The sequence below is a fragment of the Gallinula chloropus genome, assembly GCF_964237585.1.
Source record: "Gallinula chloropus genome assembly, chromosome: 1".
NCBI classification, from domain to species: Eukaryota; Metazoa; Chordata; class Aves; order Gruiformes; family Rallidae; genus Gallinula; species Gallinula chloropus.
This window is the reverse complement of record NC_140085.1, coordinates 189,990,902-190,012,347: the sequence shown is the minus strand read 5'-3', so window position 1 is coordinate 190,012,347 and position 21,446 is coordinate 189,990,902. Positions and strand designations below refer to the sequence as shown.

Genomic DNA, 21,446 nt, shown 5'->3' with positions numbered 1-21,446 from the left:
TGGAGAAGTGGGCCCAGGAGAACCTCAGGAGGTTCAACAAGGCCAAGTGCAGGGTCCTGCCCCCGGGTCAGGACAGCCCCTGTTTTCCATACACATCAGGAGATGACGGACTGGAGAGCAGCCCTGAGGAAAAGGACTTGGGGAACTCGTGGACGAAAAGCTGGACATGAGCCACCAATGTGCACCTGCAGCCCAGAAGGCTTCAGTGAAGTTTCTGAAATCCATAAGATTTTTCAAGGGTATTAAGGGCAGGGTGATGCTTGATGCTTCGGGGTGATGCCAATGCCAAGGGAGAAGCAAGCACACACACCAGATGGGGTTCTGATGCTGGACAGGCTATTCCCATTATCCACAAGCAACACAGGGGATACTAGAGAGACAGAATTTACTTTAATTAGCTTTCAAATCCAATCAGCAGTTACCTTAGTGCTTGGGTGATTTGTAGAACATTACCAAAACCACATCCTTGTCCAGCTGGACCGCGCTGTTTCAGTAGCCAGTCATCTGGCGTTACAGATCTAATGAATCTCTGGGTAGGGAGCATTTGTTTCCCTTCCACAACAAGGAGCTTTATCCCAGCTGTAAAGCCTTTTCACAGAGATGACAACTTGAACAGATGGGAATTTGAGGTGTTTTCTGTACGAGAACTAGCAGGTAGACAGACAAATCATATTGCAGGATTCCCCCTCCTCCTCCTCCTCCTCTTCCTCCTCCTCTTTACTTGACCAAGCATTTCTGCCAAATTTCCAAGCAATTATTTCCCTGGCAATTTGTAAATACTAAAAAGGAATTTCTTGCCTTCTAATGCCCTTTGGTGCCCTAGTTCCAATGGCTCATGGATCAGCTCCGCTCATCTCTCTGCAGAGCAGCTCACGGCAAAGGAACGCTTCTTTCTTTCGATACCAGTTGCTAATGGAGCCCTGAGCTTCACCACATACAAATATGTGGTGTGGTTGACACACTGTAGGGAAGGGATGGCATCCAGAGGGACCTGGATGGGCTGGAGAGGTGGGACTGTTGTCAACCACATGAAGTTCAACAAGGCCAAGGGATCAGAGCAATCCCAAGCACAACGACAGGCTGGGTGAAGAATGGATGGAGAGCAGCCCTGAGGAGAAGGACTTGGGGGTGCTGAACCTACAACTACCTAACAGAAGGTTGTAGAAAGGTGGGCGATGGTCTCTTCAGCCAGGGGACAGGAGATGCGACAAGGGGAAATGGGCTCAAGCTGCACCAGGGCAGGGTCAGCTCAGATGGGAGGGAAAAGTTCTTCCCTGCAAGAGTTGTGGGGCTGTGGAACAGGCTGCCCAGGGAGGGGGCTGAGTCCCTGGTCCTGGGTGTGTTTAACGGATGGGTAGATGAGGTACTGATAGATCTGGGTCAGCACAGGACAGGAACGGTTGGACTCCATGAGCTTAAATGTCTCTTCCAACCTTGTGATACTGTGATTAGGAAAAATTTCATCACTAGGAGGATTTTCAAGCACTAGAACAGGTTGCCCAGTGAAGTCACCACCCCTGGAGAGATTTAAAAGCTGTGTAGATGTGGTACTTGGGGATACGGGTTAGCGGTGTCCCTGGCAGTGCCAGGTTACATTTGGACTTGATGATCTCGGCCCCTGGGCAACCTTGGGTAGCTCCAGGCCTGGAGGTTTGTGGTCCTGGCTGTGGCAGGGAGGTTGGAACTCTGTGATCCTTGGGGTCCCTTCCATCCCAGACCGTCCTATGATTCTATGATCTCAGAGATCTTTTCCAACTTAAGTGATTCTGTGTGGTTCTGCAGTTCTGAAGTAATAGATAAAAATGCTCAAACCCCCAATATTTCTTCTCATCCACCTTCAATTCTTCCTAAAACCAACCCCCCATGGTGGATCTGTTTGGGATGACCAACTCCATGACTTCTAAACCAGGAATGTCGCATGTTTCTAGTTAAAAATTTTTCAACATAGCTCCATCTGCCTCCTGACTAGAGCTCACCAGGTGCTTCCTGAGCTGGGTTATTTCTCTGCATTAGCTGTAGTGGGACTAGGAGGCATGAGGGCTGATTTCTGGCAGCCCAAAGTATTTTGGGAACTGTTCTTATTGTATTATGGGGCGGCTTTGAAACAAGACGGCAAAGTTTCATTTCCTGTTGGAAACGGGTGGTTTTACGACATCTGACAGAAAAATGTTGAAGGCCAATCCAAAGCCTAAAAAGGTTTCTACATAAAAGTTTTAAAAGCTAAAAAAAAAAAAAAATAAAAAGGTTGAAAATTTTCTGGTAAGTCCTACAACTTGATTTCTCCACGAGACCGCCTGGATTTCTGGTAAGTGCTTCCTTGCCCATCTTAACCCTTGTGTTGCTTCACTTGTGCCCTCTTCCTAGCAGCGATTTTGGAGTGGTTTGTTTGCCTTTCCAATCATTTTTGTTGTTCTACCACATTTACATAGAATCACAGAATCACAAAATCATAGGGGTTGGAAGGGACCTCAAGAGCTCATCGGGTTCAACCCCCTGCCAAAGCAGCTCCCTAGGACAGGTCGCACAGGTTGGTGTCCAGATGGAGCTGGAATATCTCCAGAGAAGGAGACTCCACACCCCCTGGGCAGCCTGTCCCAGGGCTCCCTCACCCTCACTGTGTAAAAGTTCTTCCGCATGTTGGCATGGAACTTCCTATGCTCTAACTTGCAGCATGTTTGTGCATCCAATCCTCATCACTGATTATTTCTCCCTCTCCTTCCCAAGTCACTCCCACTCGCTGCACCGATGATCCCAGCCTCCTGCTAAGCTCCTCTTCGGAATAAATCCCTGACTTTTGCCAACACAACCTCCTATGCAGGAAATACCTTTCATCAGCATCTGTAAAATCACAGTACTATTTTTTTTTCGCAATCAACCCCTTTTCTAAAGTTATTCCTGTCATATGACCAAAGGAGAACTCAGAATCACACAGAATCACAAGGTTGGAACAGACCTTTATGATCATCAAGTCCAAACATTCCCATCCTAAGCTAAACCATATCCCTAAGTACCTCACCTACCCGTCTGTTAAACACACCCAGGGATGGTGACTCAGGCCCCTCCCTGGGCAGCCTGTTCCAGGCTCACTGACGAGTCTGAAGTGTTATCGAGAAATAGTTTTATTATCCCATAAAAATCATTATTGTTCAAAGATAATTAAGTAAATTGCCATGATTTATAGACTAGGTTTTGTTATGCTCTGTTTTTATACTCCCTACCCATGGAGGAATAAATACTTAATGTAAATATTTCATAGAATGGTCAGGGCTGGAAGGGACCTTCAAGATCATCAAGTTCTGACCCCCCACCGTGGGCAGGGACTCCTCTTACCAGACCAGGTTTCTCAAGGCCCCATCCAACCTGGCCTTGAACACCTCCAGGGAGGGGGCAGCCACCATAGAATCACAGAACATTTGGAGTTGGAAGGGACCTCAAAAGTTCATCTAGTCCACCCCCCTGCCAGAACAGGATCATCCAGACTAAATCCCACAGGAACGCATCCAGGATCACAGGGTTTAAATGTCTCCAGAGAAGGAGACTCCCCAGCCTCTCTGGGCAGCCTGGCCCAGGGCTCTGTCACCCTCACAGTGAAAAAGTTCCTCTTTACATTTACATGGAACTTCCTCTGCTCCAGCTGCACCCACTCCCCTTTGTCCTTACCACTTCCCTGGGCACCCTGTGCCAGGGCCACAGCACCCTTGTAGTGAGGAACTGCTTCCTAACATGCAATTTAAATGTACCCACTTCCAATTTAAAACCATTCCCCCTCATCCTATTACTCCATGTCCTTCTAAAATGTCACTCCCCAGCTTCCTTGTAGTCCCTTTAGTTTTTTGGAGGCCGCTATAAGATCTCCCATGGAGCCTTCTCTTCTCCAGGTCGAACAACCTCAACTCTCTCAGTCTGGCCTCATAGGAGAGGTGCTTCAGCCCTCTAATCATCTTCATGGCCTCCTCTGGACCCATTCCATCAGTTCCATGTCCTTCTTATGTTGGGGACCCCAGAACTAGACACAGCACTCCAGTTGAGGTCTCACAAGAGCGGAGTAGAGGGGGAGAATCCCCTCCCTGGATATGCTGGCCACACTCCTTTTGATGCAGCCCTGGATAAGTAATTTAAGTGTTTAGGTTTAACAATAAACAGCCTTTTTGGACCAAATGTTTAAACAAGGAACTGACTTGTGGTTAAAACACGAGGTGAGACAGATCTGATGGGCATCACACAAATATGACCATCACTCAGATTTTCATCCAGTTGTGACTCAAACCCACTCTTCCGTCTCAGCATGGAAGGGCTGCATGATGAGTAACATGATCTTGCAGGGTGTGAGCAGTGGATGTAGCATAGACAATACTAGATGTGGTGGCAGCACCACTTCCTGTTAAGGCCATCGAAATTTCCCTTGCTTGTGATTTTACACAATGATGACCAGAAGTGGTTGCCTTTCCAGTGAGAAGCCTCTCTTCACTTCCCTGTACATGTTTACTCAAAGTTATCTGGAATATAAATGCTCAAAAACTGTAGATAGGACACATTCAAGAGCCTATGAAGGAGCTGTTTCTCCAAGCAGCACTTGGGTATCGGCTGAGAAGGAGCATTTAAGATAAAGCCTAAACAAGAGAGCACAATTCTGTATTAATTATTCAACGATATACATTGATGCACCATCATTCATGTGTGGATGATAACAAGATTGGTGGGAGTGTGGATCTGCCAGAGGGTAGGCAGGCTCTACAGAGGGACCTGGGCAGGCTGGATCGATGGGCCGAGGCCAATGGCACGAGATTCAACTAGGCCAAGTGCTGTGTCCTGCACTTGGGTCACAACAACCCCATGCAAAGCTCCAGGCTTGGAGAGGAGTGACTTGAGAGCTGTCTGGAGAAAGACCTAAGGGTGTTGATCAACAGTTGATGAGCCAGCAGTGTGAATGGGTGGCCAAGAAGGCCAACAATATCCTGGTCTGTATAATAAACAGTGTGGCCAGCAGGTCCAGGTAAGTGATCCTTCCCCTGTACTCAGTGCTGGTGATGCCACACCTGGACTAGTGTGTTTGGGTTTGGGCCCCTCACTACAAGAAGGACATGGAGATGCTGGAGCGTGTCCAGAGAAGGGCTACAAAGCTGGTGAAGGGTTTAGAAGACAAGTCTTATGAGGAGCAGCTGAGGGAGGTGGGATTGGTTAGTCTGGAGAAAGGAGACTTAGAGGAGACCTCTACAACTACCTGAAAGGCAGTTGTAGTGAGGTGGGGGTTGGTCTCCTCCCTGGTAGCTGGTGATGGGACAAGGGGAAACGGCCTGAAGCTGCGTCAGGGGAAGGTTAGGTTGGGTATTTGGGACAATTTCTGTACTGAAAGGGCTGTCAGATACTGGCCCAGGCTGCCCAGGGAGGTGAGTGAGTCACCATCCCTGGAGGGGTTTAAAAGAAGAGCATATTTATTTGGTGACATGGTCTGCTGGTGGACCTAGTAGGGCTGGAGATGGTTGGACTCGATGATCTTGAAGGCCTTTTCCAACCAAAACCATTCTATGATTTTATGATTCCATCACAGTCCCAACAGGGCCTTATTAAAGAAATCAATTTCTCCAAGGTTTTACATGTACACATGCACAGAGACTGCTGTCCTTGGAAGGGAAAACAGCCCAGTATCAACTACTGGGAAGTCCACAATGAGCATCTTCTGGAACAATTATGTGTTGGGAAACTGGCTCCCATTAGTTGTTCCTAGGAAGGAACATGAGCAAGCAATGCAACGCTCACTGACTGTCTGTAAGGGAAAGTTGTTCTGCCCATCTGATGCTGTAGATAACGCAATCTCTGGCTGGCTTAATTGTAATTACAAAATATTTGTGGCTTGCAGCTGACAAGAAGGGGAAGTGAAACAATAGTTCTTTCACTTACTTAAATACCCTCTGAATTTTAAAGGGAGTGTTACAGGATCTTAGAAGAATAGCTAGTAGGGAATTAATAAAAGATTCAGAGGAGAAAATGGAAAGCTCCAGTGACTTGAAAATTATTTTCTCTTAATGCTATTTTGTCATTTAGGAAAAAAATCTACGTTTTAGAAAAGTAATTCCCCAGGTACTTCAAAATCACTCTAAAAAGGTTAAAACAATAACGTGTACGTAAAATGATTCCTCACTGTGACAACATCGCTGCTGCTTGTTCTGGAGGCTGCAGAAATACGCACTCATGCAAATGTTAACCCTTTATTTATACCAAACATGCTAGGATAACATTCCTGAGACGACTTAAGACGTTCAGCTACTGTCAACATACTTCTCAAGTCAAAAAGTCATCAGTGGAAAAAACTGTTTGCTGTACCCAACCTCCTAATTTCATAGAATCATAGAATGGTCTGGGTTGGAAGGGACCCCAAGGATCACAAAGTTCCAACCCCCCTGCCACAGGCAGGGACACCAACCTCCAGGCCTGGAGCTACACAAGGTTGCCCAGGGCCCCATCCAACATGGCCTTGAACACCCCCAGGGATGGGGCATCCACCAGATGTCTGGGCAACCTGTTCCAGCACCTCAGCACTCTCTCTGTAAAGAACTTCCCCCTAATATCTCATCTAACCCTTCCCTCCTTCAGCTCCACTCCATCCCCCTTGTCCTGCCATTATCTATCCTTTTAAAGAGTTGATTCCCCTATTCTGGGCATAAATCAAATTATTAACTGAAAACCACCAAGTCCTCAAATTTGGGTCATTTCTCTAAACTCTGCCAGCCTCAGCTGAATCACATTTGTGTCCAAGTCATGTTGGGAGTGTGGATTTACATGTGTTTTAGATGATCATTAAAGGGTCTCAGCAAGAGCAGAGGATGATGATGCTGAAAGCACAGATGGCAGCTCAGCTCCACTGAAACACAAGATGTTTCACAGAACTGTATAGAATAATTTAGGTTGAAAGGGAGATATCAGTCCAACCTCTGCTCATCAAATAGACCAGGTTGCTCAAGGTTGTGTGCAGGCAGGTTCTGAATGTCTCCAGGGTATGCCATTCCTCCCCTCCCCAAGTCCCTGCTTCTGTTTCACCACAGAATAAATAAAATAGAATAATTTTGCTTGGAAAGAACCCTTGAGATTGAGTCCAACCACTAATCCAACACTGCCAAAGCCACCACTAAACTATGTCCCCAAGCATCACAATTACATGACTTTCAAATCCCTCCTGGGACGGGGACTCCATCACTGCCCTGGGCAGCCTGGGCCGATGCTTGACAACCCTTGCAGTGAAGACATTTTCCCTAATATTCAACCTAAACCTGCCCTGGCACAACTTGAGGTTGTTTCCTCTTGTCCTATTGCTGGTTATCTGAAAGAAGAGACCAACCCCTGCCGCACTACCCCCTCCTTCCAGGGAGTTACAGGTCTCCCCTCAGCCTCCTCCAGACAAATCCCCCAGGTCCCTCAGGCACTCCAATCAGCCTTGTGCTCCAGCCCCTTCCCCGCTCCACTGCCTTTCTCTGGACATGCTCCAGCCCTTCCATGTCCTTCTGGGAGTGAGGGGCCCAATCCTGACCCCAGCACTTGAGGAGCAGCCCCACCAGTGCCCGGGGCCAGGGGAGGGTCCCTGCCCTGGTCCTGCTGGCCAAACCACTGCTGACACCAGCCAGGATCCCTTTGGGCTTCTTGGCCACCCAAGCACACTGCTGGCTCACATTCAGCCAGCTGTCACCCAACTCAGGTCCTTTTCTGCTGGGCAGCTTTCCAGCCACTCCTGTCCACGCCTGTTACGTTGCCTGGGGTTGTTGTGACATAAGGGCAGGACCTGGAACTGCTAACCATGTTCATGCCAAAACTGTCCTTACATTTAATCAGAATTTCCTGTGTTCCAATTTGTTCCTCACCCACCACACCATCACCTTCAAAAATAAAATAGCCTGGCTTGGTCTTCTCCACAGCGTCTTCTGCACCAGGCAGCTGTGTGTCCTCCAGGCTGTTAGGATTTCCTTTTCATTTCTAGGCTGAGCAATCCCAGTATTCTCAGCATCTCCATCCTCATCATGTGCTCCAGGTACTACAGTTACTCTTGCAATGGCTCAAAAACTACTCATCGATTCCCATGACTGCCAGCTCACTGCTCAGAAACCAGCCAGATCTCTTTCTTCCTCTCTCAGAAGCCCTTCCTCTCTTAAGACTGAGCTTAAAACCAGGCTGAGATGTTGTCCTGTAATTTTAAAAAACAATCTCTCAAATAAAAGCAGCACTGTAAAGTGTTTCAGTGTTGCACACGTGTAAGTAATGATCTGGTCTGGGGAAATTATGTAACATGAAGTTTTTATTTAAACCTGCCTTATCACTACAAGAACTCTGCTCACGAACGAGAGCCAAAGTATACAACCACACTTCCTCATGTCAAGCAAATGGGAAAGTACAGAACAAACAGAAAAAGGTGACTGATACTTAAAACAATATGAAAATCCTTATGGAAATCAGAAAGGGAGAAAATAGGAAAGCACAGTGGCTTTTAACACTATTCCTCTGACACAGTCGTCAAACAGAGAAGACTGAACGAGGTAAACCACACCTGGAGAGCTGGGTCCAGTTCTGGGTTCCTCACCACAAGAAAGACATGGAGGTCCTGGAGCATGTCCAGAGAAGGGCAACCAGGCTGGGGATGGGGCTGGAGGGCAAATCCTCTGAGGAGCGGCTGAGGGAGCTGGGGGTGTTGAGCCTGGAGAAGAGGAGGCTGACGGGGAGACCTTCTCAGCGCCTCCACTGAGCTGACAGGAGGGTGCAGAGAGGTGGGCGATGGTCTCTTCAGCCAGGGGACAAGAGATGGGTCAAGGGGAAATGGGCTCAAGCTGCACCAGGGCAGGGTCAGCTCAGACGGGAGGGAAAAGTTCTTCCCTGGAAGAGTTGTGGGGCTGTGGAACAGGCTGCCCAGGGAGGGGGCTGAGTCCCTGGTCCTGGGTGTGTTTAACAGACAGGTAGATGAGGTACTTAGGGATATGGTTTAGCACAGGACAGGAACAGTTGGACTCAATGATCTTAAAGTTCTTTTCCAACCTTGTGATTCTGTGATTACTGAATTTATAATAAGAAATACCTTTTTTTAAAAACCAACAGTGAGATGTAGACATACCTGTTGCTACCGTTCACTACCCAAGGGGGAATTTTTCGCTGTTCATTAAGAAAAATGCATCACTATCTGTAAACCATAACCCAACATTAAGGTCACACTTGATTGCCACTTGATTGCCAGTTGTTTGGTGTGGTCACTTCTCGATCTGGTTTTTGGTTTTCTTATACCCTACGACACCGTTCCGGATCATTAAAATGTTTAGCTACCAAGGTGACGATGTTTGACATCACAGGACCACAGAATGGTGGGGGTTGGAAAGGACCTTGAAAGATCATCTAGTCCACCCCCCCCGCCAGAGCAGACCATGAAGCTCCATGGATGACCCAGCTATACAGAATAGTTTTAAGGATTCCAACTTTCAAATAGAAGCACAAACAGGGAAACCCTGAAGAGCAACAGATTTTAAAACATACCAGAGAAACAAAGTCACCTGCTCTGGTGATCCTGCTCTGGCAGGGGTTGGACTGGATGATCTCCAGAAGTCGCTGCCAACCTCCATCATTCTGTGATTAAAAGCTCTGCCATTGTTTCCAAGACCTTGGTTCACGTGAAACTCAGCAGCCCTGAGCCCGGTGACTCGTGTGCACACACGTGTACCCACCTGCCACAGGCTGTAATGGAACAAACTGCTGAGCTGGTGCTTGTGCCCTCAATAAAAGCTTTAGACTTTGAAACTGGTTTTAGTTCTCTCTCTCTACAAAAAAATAACCCCGGAATTATTTCAAATGGTCATGGCGCCTCCTTTTGTTGTTTTACATCACCACTTCCTCATTGCAAGTTGCTTTAGAAAGCCACAATTGGAGGTGGGTCATGATTCAGAGGCAGTTCACAAGAGATATAGAATCACAGAATGGTCTGGGTTGGAAGGGAACCCAAGGATCACAAAGTTCCAACCCCCCTGCCACAGGCAGGGCCACCAACCTCCAGGCCTGGAGCTACACAAGGTTGCCCAGGGCCCCATCCAACCTGGCCTTGAACACCTCCAGGGACGGGGCATCCACCACCTCTCTGGGCAGCCTGTTCCAGCCCCTCACCACTCTCTCTGCAAAGAACTTCCCTCTGATATCCCATCTAACCCTTCCCCCCTTCAGCTTCACCCCATCCCCCTTGTCCTGCCAGTCTCTGCTCATTAACAAGGTGATTCCCCTCCTGTTTCTCTGCTCCCATCAGGGGCTGGAAGGCTGCAACGAGGCACCCCCACAGCCTTCTCTTCTCCAGGCTGAACAAGTCCAGCTCCCTCAGCCTCTCTTCATAGGAGAGATGCTCCAGTCCTCTGATCATCTTCCTGTCCCTACCTTATAGAGGAGTTAAGAGCAGAACATTTAAAAATGAAACACAGTGATAATAAAGTTTCCAAAAAGGAAGTTCTCAAAACAGCCCCGACTCTACTTCAACTGTCGCCTCCCACTTCCTTCTGACCTCAGGTTAAACTTCCGCAGGAGCCTGAGCACCAGACAGACAACTTAGGCGTAGAAGGGTTTGCAGCCTCCACCTTCATGATCAGGTGATGGAAACTCTTCCTACGCAGCTTGTAGGGAAACCAGCCAAGAATAAAGCATTACAGTGATTTAGTCTATGTGTTGGTGGGGTTTTGGTTTGGTTTTATCTTCAGTTTGACTACAGAGATTGAAATGCAGAGCTCAGGTGTGCAACAGGACATTGCTATATCCTGATGTAAACTCTGGGCAAAAAGGATGGATTGAATTTTCCCTCAGTAAGTTTGTACATGATAGTAAGCTGGGAGGAAGTGTTGATCTGCCTGTTGAGTGTAAGGAGGCTCTTCAAAGAGACCTGAGCAGACCGGACCGATGGGCTGAAACCAATGGGATGAAGTTTAACAAGGCCAAGAGCAGAGCGCTGCACATGGGACAGAACAACCCCGAGCAGCGCTACAGGCTGGGGGAGACTGGCTGGAGAGCTGTCAGGCAGAGAAGGACCTGGGGGTGTTGGGTGACTGAACATGAGCCAGCAGTGTGCCCGGCTGGCCAGGAAGGCCAATGGCATCCTGGCTTGTATCAAAAATAGTGCAGGCAGTAGGTCTGGGGAGGGTATTGTGCCTCTGGACTGGGCACTGGTGAGGCCTCACCTCGAGTGCTGGGTCCAGTTCTGGGCTCCTCATCACGAGAAGGACATGGAGATCCTGGAGCATGTCCAGAGAACCACGCTGGGGAAGGGCCTGGAGGACAAATCCTGTGAGGAGCAGCTGAGGGAGCTGGGGGTGTTGAGCCTGGAGAAGAGGAGGCTGAGGGGAGACCTTCTCAGCGCCTCCACTGACCTGACAGGAGGGTGCAGAGAGGTGGGAGATGGTCTCTTCAGCCAGGAGACCGGAGATGGGACAAGGGGAAATGGGCTCAAGCTGCACCAGGGCAGGGTCAGCTCAGATGGGAGGGAAATGTGTGTGGAACAGGCTGCCCAGGGAGGGGGATGAGTCCCTGCTCCTGGGTGTGTTTACCAGATGGGTTGATGAGGTACTTAGGGATATGGTTTAGCACAGGACAGTGACGGTTGGTCCTGATGATCTTAAAGTTCTTTTCCAACCTTGTGATTCTGTCACATAGAAAAAGGTGATAGGATTCATATTTTTCTGTAGGGAGATGTATAATGGGTTTGCTTTTCATACAGTGGTTTGACTGATACACTGGGATGGCACAGGAGAAGTAATTCTCAATTCTTAGAGACACTAAAAGCATTTTATATGTTCTGAGCATCTCAGTGAAGGCTCTTTCACAGTTACACACACACAAAAGTGAATATTGTTTTTCTTCTTTCTGCATAAAACTACTGCAAACTGAAGTAACCTTAACAACTGGAAATGCTCCAAGTTCTACATCAGCGGGGATCCTCCTCATGAAAATGTCCATCTGTGGCCTGTTACAGAGAGCTACATAAGGCCACGACATGTATTTGTGGTTCACTCATCCCAGGACAGTACAGCAGCAGCCTGAGTCAGATACCAGGAATACCACCAACGCCAACTTCTTCTGAATGTGGAACAACCAGCCTAACATATGTAACAATTTCCCAACAACTCTTTCACAAATACCTCGTGCCAGCATAAACCAACACTGAGACTGCAAAAACATCACCACCACTCCTTGCTCTTAACGGTGGTGTGAAGTTTCACCCTCAGAAGAGGGGTGGCCAGCATGGACAGGGAAATTGTACCTCTCCACTCAGCCCTTGTGAAGTCACAGCTGGAGTCCTGTGTCCACAGCTGGGGGCCCCAATACAAGAAAGATGTGGAACTGTTTGAGAGGGTTCAGAGAAGGCCACCCCATGTTGGACCATAACCCCACTTCCCATCAGCTTCTGCTGGGTGTGAGGAGAGAGAGAAACTGTTGGTTAAGTTAAGCCTGGGAAAAAGGGAGGAGTGGAGGGAAGCTGGTTTAGGATGTGAGTTTATTTCTTGTTACTCTGTTTTGCTTGGTAATAAATTAATTTCTAAGTTGAGCGTGTTTTGCCCCTGATGCTAATTGGTGAGTGATCTCTCCCTGCCCTTATCTCAACCCACAGGCCTTTCACAGGATCTTCTCTCCCCTGTCCAGCTGAGGAGGGTATTGATCAGGGAAGCATCTGTCTTCCAGCCACTGTGAACACACCAGAGAGTTGTATCTCACTATACATGGTGTGGGTTATCACTATAGATGGTATGGGTTGCAGAAATCTCACCTGATCTACAGGGTGGAGGTTGGATTTGCAGAACTCATCCCAAAAGAGTAGATACTCAATAACTAAGTCATTTGATGTTTGAGATGCTACAGAATCATACAGAGTCACAGAATCACAAGGTTGGAAAAGTACAACTGTTCCTGTCCTATGCTGACCCAGATCTCTCAGTACCTCATCTACCCCTCTGTTAAACACCCCCAGGGGTGGGGACTCAGCCCCCTCCCTGGGCAGCCTGTTCCACAGCCTCACAACTCTGCCAGGGAAGAACTTTTCCCTCACATCTGAGCTGACCCTGCCCTGGGGCAGCTTGAGCCCATTTCCCTTTGTCCCATCTCCTGTCCCCTGGCTGAAGAGACCATCGCCCACCTCTCTGCACCCTTCTGGCAGGTCAGTGGAGGTGCTGAGAAGGTCTCCCCTCAGCCTCCTCTTCTCCAGGCTCAACACCCCCAGCTCCCTCAGCCGCTCCTCAGAGGATTTGCCCTCCAGCCCCTTCCCCAGCCTGGTTCTCTGGACACAGTCCAGGACCTCAATGTCTTTCTTATGATGAGGAGCCCAGAACTGAAGACAGTACTCGAGATGTGGCCTCACCAATGCCCAGTCCAGGGGCACAATCACCTCCCCAGACCTACTGGCCACACTATTCTTGATAAAAAACTATTTTTGAAACGTTAAACAGCACAGTTCCCACACTCATTTCAGGAGGAGAAGAAAGGGAAGAAGGAAACCAAGACCTTGTCAGTAAATCTTCCCTAAGAAAACCCAAGTATTTACTTTAATCTCACATCTTCTACATCTCTTTATCAGTTATTTATCTATGAGAAAACCCTCACTGCCCTACCTGTACCAACGCTGTTCTTTTACGTAAGCAGAGACTGAGTGGGAAGTTTGTTGAGAGCTCCTGGCAAATGTGAGATGTTAAATCAGATGAATCACCCTTATCCCCAGGCTTACTGAGTCCTTCAAGGTTTCTTTTGTGCAGGACACTTTCCCTCTTCAAAAACAAATCCTGATGACTGCTCCCACCTCATCGTATATCATCATACTGGATCTTAAAGGTCTTTTCCAACCTTGTGATTCTGTATCTATCTATGTGTGAACCGACCCTGTACATCACTGCACTGGTTTTATCAGCCTGCCTGGTAGGGAAGTTGGATTTCAAAGGCTGGCACACGCTTGTTGGTTTCTCTTGGCACCGAGATAGGTTTTAGCTCCAGTTACACACTGGTTTTTGTATTTTAGCAGTTTCACATTTGAATTTACATTAGAGCTCTGGGATGAATGCAGTCAGAGCCCATGGACAGGTTACACTTCATTTCCCTGAGCATTTTCCCCACCATTTCACTTGGAGACCTTGCCTTTGAGTTTTTCTCTCTGAGAATGACTCTGCTGCAAGGATATTCACTACAAGAAGTAATTGAGATGCTTGAGTGTATCCAGAGAATGGCTACAAAGCTGGTGAAGGGTTTGGAGGACTAGTCCTATGAGGAGCAGCTGGCGGGGGGGCTGGGATTGGTTAGTCTGGAGAAAAGGAGACTGAGGGGAGATCCCATCGCTCTCTACAACTACCTAAAAGGTGGTTGTAGTGAGGTGGGGTCGGTCTCTTTTCCCTGGTAGTCAGTGACAGGACAAGGGGAAACAGCCTGAAGTTGCATCAGGGGAAGGTTAGGTGGGATATTAGGAACAATTTCTGTACTGAAAGGGCTGTCAGTTATTGTCTCAGGCTGCCCACGGAGGTGGGTGAGTCACCATCCCTGGAGGGGTTTAAAAGACGATGTCGTACTTGGTGACATGGTCTACTGGTGGACCTAGTAGGGCTGGACAGATGGTTACACTTGATGATCTTGAAGGCCTTTTCCAACCAAAACCATCTATGTGTGCCAGACACACATAGAGGAAACAAGAATCCCTCTGCAGAGCTGGTATTCCAGTGCCCTGAGATGACAGCAGCCATGAGCAGGGACAGATGTAATTCTACCCGGGCTATTGGCTCTATTTTTCATTCTTTCAACTTGACTGAGTTGTTTGTTTTCTTGTGAACATTAAATTCGCTTCTGGCATTGCTTCCAACCAAGAGCATTAACTGATGACAGCCAACCATGCATGTAGGTATGGAATTATCTTCCATAAGCATCAATTAATAACTTTATCTTCAGTATTATAAGGAAATATTTACTTTATAACCATTCCCATGTACCAAACATTTAATCAGCTCAAATATTCATGTTTTACTAGCAGAAAAACACTACAACACATACACACATAGCAGAAAGACGGGCTCATTGCCTCAAGAGCTGGCTCTGCGATGCCTCTGAGATACCCAGATCTGATTCAGCCTATCAGGAAGTCAGATATTGGGCACAGGACTGAATTTCTAACACAGGCTGTGATTTAGAATCATAAAATCACAGAATCATAGGGGTTGGAAGGGACCTCGAGAGATCTTCAGGTCCAACCCCCCTGTCAAAGCAGGGTCCCTAGGACAGGTCGCACAGGTTGGTGTCCAGACGGGGCTGGAATATCTCCAGAAATGGAGACTCCACACACCCCTGGGCAGCCTGTCCCAGGGCTCCCTCACCCTCACCGGGACGAAGTTCTTCCGTTGGCACGGAACTTCCTATGCTCTAACTTGCAGCCACTGCCCCTTGTCCTGTCTCCACAGACCACTGAAAAGGGGCTGGCCATTCCCCCTGCATCCCATACTTCAGATATTGATAAACATTAATAAGGTCCCCCCTTAGTCCTCTTTTCTCAAGGCTGAACAGCCCCAGCTCACTCAGCCTTTCCTCACAGGGGAGATGCTCCAGGCCTTTCATCATCTAAGTGTCCCTCCGCTGGACTCTCTCCAGGAGATCCCTGTCTTTTTTATACCAGGGAGCCCAGAACTCTAGGAGGCCCATTTACTCTAGGAGGCACACACATATTGGCACAGGACTTGTTAAATTAGTCAAGATATCATGGAATTGCATATAAGAATCCCTCAGATGCCTCGTTTGATGCTCTCATTTTCTACTTGGGTTGCCTGCTTCCCAGATCAATATTTTTCTGCCCCCCAGTATGCAAAAGCACGCTGATAACACAGTTACTTGTTAGAATGCAGTGATAGTTCTTCAATAAAGCCATTTAAAATGCAAATTACAAACTTCTAAGTTGCCATCCCTGATTGTATCACCTGGAAATGGTTTGTGGGTAGCAGATTTAAATAAACTCTGAAAATGCCAATACATTAAATGCACCAACATATTTTCTGACTTCGCTTTAAATAACCAATTTTACAAATTTTATGATTTAGCTGTAAGTTAAGGGAATAGTGATTCTAGGATGATATTAAAAACCAAACACACAAAACTGACAGCAATTGTCTTTGAACTTTGTAAGTGTGTCATTTCCTATGAGTTCAAGTATCTACTCTTCACTTGACATGGGTGAATACAGCAATGCCCATTTGCTATTCTCTAAAATACAAACCAAGATATTTAATGATTATTTTTTCATTAATCATAACAGAAAGATATCTTCTGATCAGATGACTAAAGAGAAAAAAGAATTATGGGATCTTCTACTGAAGAACTAAAAAATCTCCTGCTACTTAAGGTCAATTACCAACAGGAAAATGCAGGTCTTAGTTTTACAAACTTGATTCTTTTATCCAGGGGGAAAAAAGAAAATGAAGAATATAGAAGTGACAGCAACTGCTTAGCTTTGGGGCTTGGTAATTGGAATGATAGATCCTGCACACAGCCATGGGATCTCTCTGCCAAACTGTGCTCTCACCTATTGCAGCGCATCAGAAAAGTCAACGGTGCTGTTGTGAGACAACCCTAGATTTCATGCTTCCCCTGTTTTCATGCTCCCCAACTCCCAGACATAAATTAGCATCCTTACCTTCATAATGTTTACTAAGTCTGTTTGATAATAGCGATCTTGGTGTGCATTAGCAGCTGCCAAAGTGAGAAGATAATCATTCCTTGCATGGATAGCCTTGGCATTACACTCAGATCGTCGTGCTTTTAACTACGACAAGAGATGGAAGTTAGAAGACAGGTACTAATGAGAGCTTAAATGACCAAACACATATTAATAGTAAATTAACATGCATATGTATCTATTAAGCTATTAGAGTTCTGACTGTATTAGCAGCTTTGTTAATGATAAGGGGATTTAAATGAATTCTTCTCTCCCACAGCTGGTAATTTCACATGCGGGTTTGAGAGAAGAGTTGTAACTCCCAGTAGAAAAAAACCCAATTCTTTGTAAATTTGGTTGTATGTAATTCTGCAGCCTGACTGCTGAAAGAGTCTGCTCTTATCTCATCATTTGCTCTGACAATATGTCTTCTGAAATGTCAGTCATTTCTAGATTCCAGACAACTTTGGTCCTGTGCCTCCTAAAATTAGCTGCAAAGCATGACTGTAAGATACATTACAGGGTTTTTTGTTATACTCACCTTTACACTCGCCTTCTGCAAGCTTATTCTTGACTGAAAAAGACTAAGTTTGGACCTAAAATAAGAATTAAAAGAAGAGATTACTGTCTTATAACCTTTCCACAAAAACATAGCACTTAACTTCTGCCAGAATTTCATCTCAGTAGCTTTTTATGCTTGAACATGTTATCTGTAGAGCTTTAAGAAAAGCTTGAGGATCAAGGAAAATACTAAATCAGGAGTTGGACTCGATGATCCCTATGGGTCCCTTCCAACTCAGGATATTTTATGATTCTATGATTTCAAATTCTGCTGAGCTACATCAGCAGCACCTTCACTCCATGTGAAGAAATCCTTTGCACAGCTTCAATCTGAACAAAATTTAAATATATCATGAGAAGGAGATCAGATGGGGCTGTAACTCAAGTTATTTTGGTGTTTGGTGGCAATTAAACAAGAGCTGTAGAGCTACTGATTGTCTGCTGGACTATTAATGGAAAATCATTGGTAAATAAATTCCAGCAAGCAGGAGGAGTACCCGTGTACACACACAGACTGTTAAAATCAGAATTGGTCCAATTCTCACGTTTGGATTTAAGACAAAGAAATTAGAGAGGGAATTTATTAGCTGCTTGAAAAACAGTGGTGAAAAAGCAAGGAAGAAAATAAAATCATAGAATCACAGACTGCATTAGGTTGGAAGGGACCTTTGAAAGCCATCTAGTCCCACTCCCTGCAGTGAGCAGGGACATCTTCACTAGAGCAGGTCACTCAGAGCCCCAGCAAGCCTGACCTTGAATGTCTCCACCACCTCTCTGGGCAACCTGGGCCAGGGATCCACCACCCTCAGAGGGAAGAATTTCTTCCTAATGCCCAACCTAAATCTCCCCTTTTCCAGTTTAAACCCAGCACTCCTCATCCTACCGCTCCATGCCATCAGGAACAGTACATCAAGTAAATAGCTATTTTCATCTGGACATTACTGCAGTATAAATCAGTCTCTAAATTCCCACACTCACGTTTTTGGTCAGGTTTATTATTTGGTTTGTTTTTTGTTTAGATTTTTACTTTCTTGGGGAATTACAACTAATCATATTAAAGTTCTTCTCTTCCTCATCCATCCCTCACACAGCAAAAGACAGAAAAATTCCCATATGAAATGGTAATTTCCTTTCCTAAGATCAGCTCTTGAGGAATTTCTTAAATTTAAAAAAAAAAAAAAAGAAAAAGAAAGAAACTTGCAAAAAGGACAAGGGAAACTCCAAACTCAGAGAGGCCACACTCCAAACTGAAAGCATGTGAGTGAGCTGCTTTCCTGAAAGGAAGGAAATCAACCTCCTTTGGACATCAAGGAGCATAAAAACCTGAAAGCATCAAAGCTTTATCATCAAAAATGGAAAACATCATCCCATCCCCTCTCCCTATCCAAATGGACTGATACCAAATTTGAGATCTGTGGATAAAAAAAGGAAGTAAGCAACTTTTAATATCAAAAAGAGTGCCAGCTTGCACAGTGTCCCCTGAAAAAGTCAAATGAAAGCTCTTAGTTTGACTAACAAGTAACTAAACTAAACAAGTTTGAAGGGGGCCTTCAAGAGGGCTGTGGAGGGATGTTTTAGAAGGGCCTGGAGTGATGGGACGAGTGGGAATGGGTTTAAATTGGAAGGGTGGAGACTTAGGTTGGGTATTAGGAAGAAATTCTTCCCTCTGAGGGTGCAGAGGCCCTGGCACAGGCTGCCCAGGGAAGTGGTGGCTGCCCCCATCCTGGAGGTGTTCAGGGCCGGGTCGGATGGGGCCTTGAGCAGCCTGGTCTGGTGAGAGGTGTCCCTGCCCATAGCAGGGGGGTTGGGTCTTGATGATCTTTGAGGTCCTTTCCAGCCCTTGACCATTCTAAGGAAATGAAGCTGGTAAAGGGTTTAGAGCACAAGTGCTATGAGGACCGGATGAGGGACCTGGAGCTTTTTAGTCTTGAGAAAAGGAGGCTGAGGGGAGACTTTATGGCTCTCTGCAACTACCTGCAAGGAAGGTGTAGAGAGGTAGGGCTCAGTCTCTTCTATCAGGTAACAAGCGATAGGATGAGAGGAAATGTCTTCATATTGCACCAGGGGAGATTTAGGTTGGGTATCAGGAAGAATTTCTGTACTGAAAGGGTTGTCAGGCATCAGAACAGGCTGGGTGGTGGCGTCACCATCCCTGGAGGGGTTTACAAGGCGTGTAGATGTTGTCCTTGAGGACATGGTCTAGAGGTGGACCAGGCAGGGTTAGGCTGTGGTTGGACTCTATGATCTTGAAGGTCTCTTCCAACCTAAGTGATTTTGATTTTGTGACTTCTTTCCTAAAGAAACCATCCTAAATGACACTTGACTAGCAGGGCAGAAGCACGAACCGCTGACAAACATGTATGGAACCACAGCAAAAACACCGCACCACTGGCACCAGCTCATTGAAAGCAATTATCTATCTTCTAAAACAATATCAAATGTAACAACTAATACAAGTACAAATCTGCTTTACACACATGGAATTATTTATACATATGCTATTATAAAAACATACTTGGCCTCAATATCAGCTTTCTCCCGCACCGCTTGAGCCATCTGTTCAGTCTCAAAATATTTCTTTTTGCCTTTAGCTAAATCTTTTACTGTCTCTTGTAATTCAGCTTGGATCCTTGTCAACTGGTCCACACACTGGAGAAAAAACAAAACATTCAGGAAACAAAACATTAATGGTTTGGGATTTGTTTGGGGTTGTTTTGTGGGGGGTTTTTTGCATCCAAATAATACTGTCATCATCATTTTATTCCTTTCTATTATATTTTATATGGAATGATGTGGGCTCTGAGTGACTCCCAGTTAATTATTCATGCTTTTTTTTCTTCTAAAGCTGATCAGAGCATAAAACCATACCATCCATCTTCCTTTCCACTGCTGGTTAACTCTTTGAATTCAAGGATAACTTGCAAACCAAATGGAAAAGTTCTGGAGGGTTTTGATGAGGTAATTAGTTGAAATAATCAGAATCCAAATGGGAAAAGAGGTGATGGAAGAAATTATTTCTCTTTCTCACAAACTGGAAAGTTAAGACAAAAGCTACTACATAAAACACAACAGCAACAAGGACTACTCCATAAACAAGTGTTTCAGAGCTGATGTTTCCTCAAACCATTTTGAAAGTTTCCCAACCAGGTTACCCAAATCCCCATCTAACCTGGCCTTGAACACCCCTATGGATGGGGCTTCCATAACCTTTCTGGGCACCCTGTGCCAGAGCCTCCCCACCCTCAGAGTGAAGATTAGGTTACATCAGAAATCAGTGCAAGTCAAAAACCACAAAGCTTAAAGCACACAGGTGGTCAAGGAGTCAAGGGAGGAGAGCAGTGGGGGGCAGTAGTAGTGAATTAATTCCTTATTTTGTATTCCCTATCAAATTTTTATCCCAACCCACAAGTTTTCCCTCTTTTCCCCTTGGGTTTTCTCCCCCATCTCAACAGAGGCTGCAGGGGGTGGGATGTTGAGCTGCTGACCATGGTTAAATCACAACGTTCAGTGATTCTCCAAACATCCTATTGGCTTCCAAAAATAAATCAGTAGGAAAGAATCTGTGTTTAAGCAGGAAGGATCTACTGACCAAAACAAATGTGAATGAAAAATGTCTTGAATTAAACTGGCTTTCAAAGAGATTGCTAAAGACTTTGGTACCCAAACTACCTTAAATTCATGTCAGAGTGATACCTCACTGCATTTATATGAAGTTTCTGCATTTTCTGAAATTGTTCCAGTTTAGCATTAGAACAGATCATAAAAATGAAGTTTCTCTATGCTATCAATTGGAGGATGTAAAGGTTTACAGAAACATCTGGAAAATAAAGATGACATCTCATCAAGAGAAACTCAGTACCTACTATGATCTGGGATGGAGATGCTGCTTCTAATAGAAACTCAATTTTAGGTGGGCATTCCAGCATAACCTTACAGATGTTTTGCTGTGGAAATGGCCTATTGCTGTTGGAATACTTTGAAGCAGAAACACTGCCCTTGATAACTGTAATAACTTGTTCTGCTAACCCAAAACTGTAGGGACAAAGAGGAGCCTTTACAACTTATACCAGTTTGAAGAAGTGGTCCTTGCTTCTTCTGCTGATTCATAGAATCCCAGAATCTCCTGAGCTGGAAGGGACCCATAAGGATCATCAAGTCCAACCCCTGGCTCCACACAGGTCAAGTCAGCGCAGGGCACTGAGCGCATCGGCCAGACGCTTCTTGC

General features: G+C 46.0%; 1 protein-coding gene across 1 annotated transcript in view; it reads right to left on the bottom strand.

Annotated features, from left to right (window-relative positions):
• FCHSD2 (FCH and double SH3 domains 2) overlaps positions 1 to 21,446 on the bottom strand; it is a gene marked incomplete at its 3' end in the record, with an annotated part of 184,739 nt that overhangs the window by 66,840 nt on the left and 96,453 nt on the right. The window contains exons 6-8 of the mRNA XM_084266759.1: positions 19,737 to 19,870; positions 17,202 to 17,256; positions 16,640 to 16,768 (exon numbers count right to left, since the gene is read on the bottom strand). Coding sequence (XP_084122885.1) covers positions 16,640 to 16,768; positions 17,202 to 17,256; positions 19,737 to 19,870 — 318 coding nt within the window. The remainder of the gene's footprint in view (positions 1 to 16,639; positions 16,769 to 17,201; positions 17,257 to 19,736; positions 19,871 to 21,446) is intronic.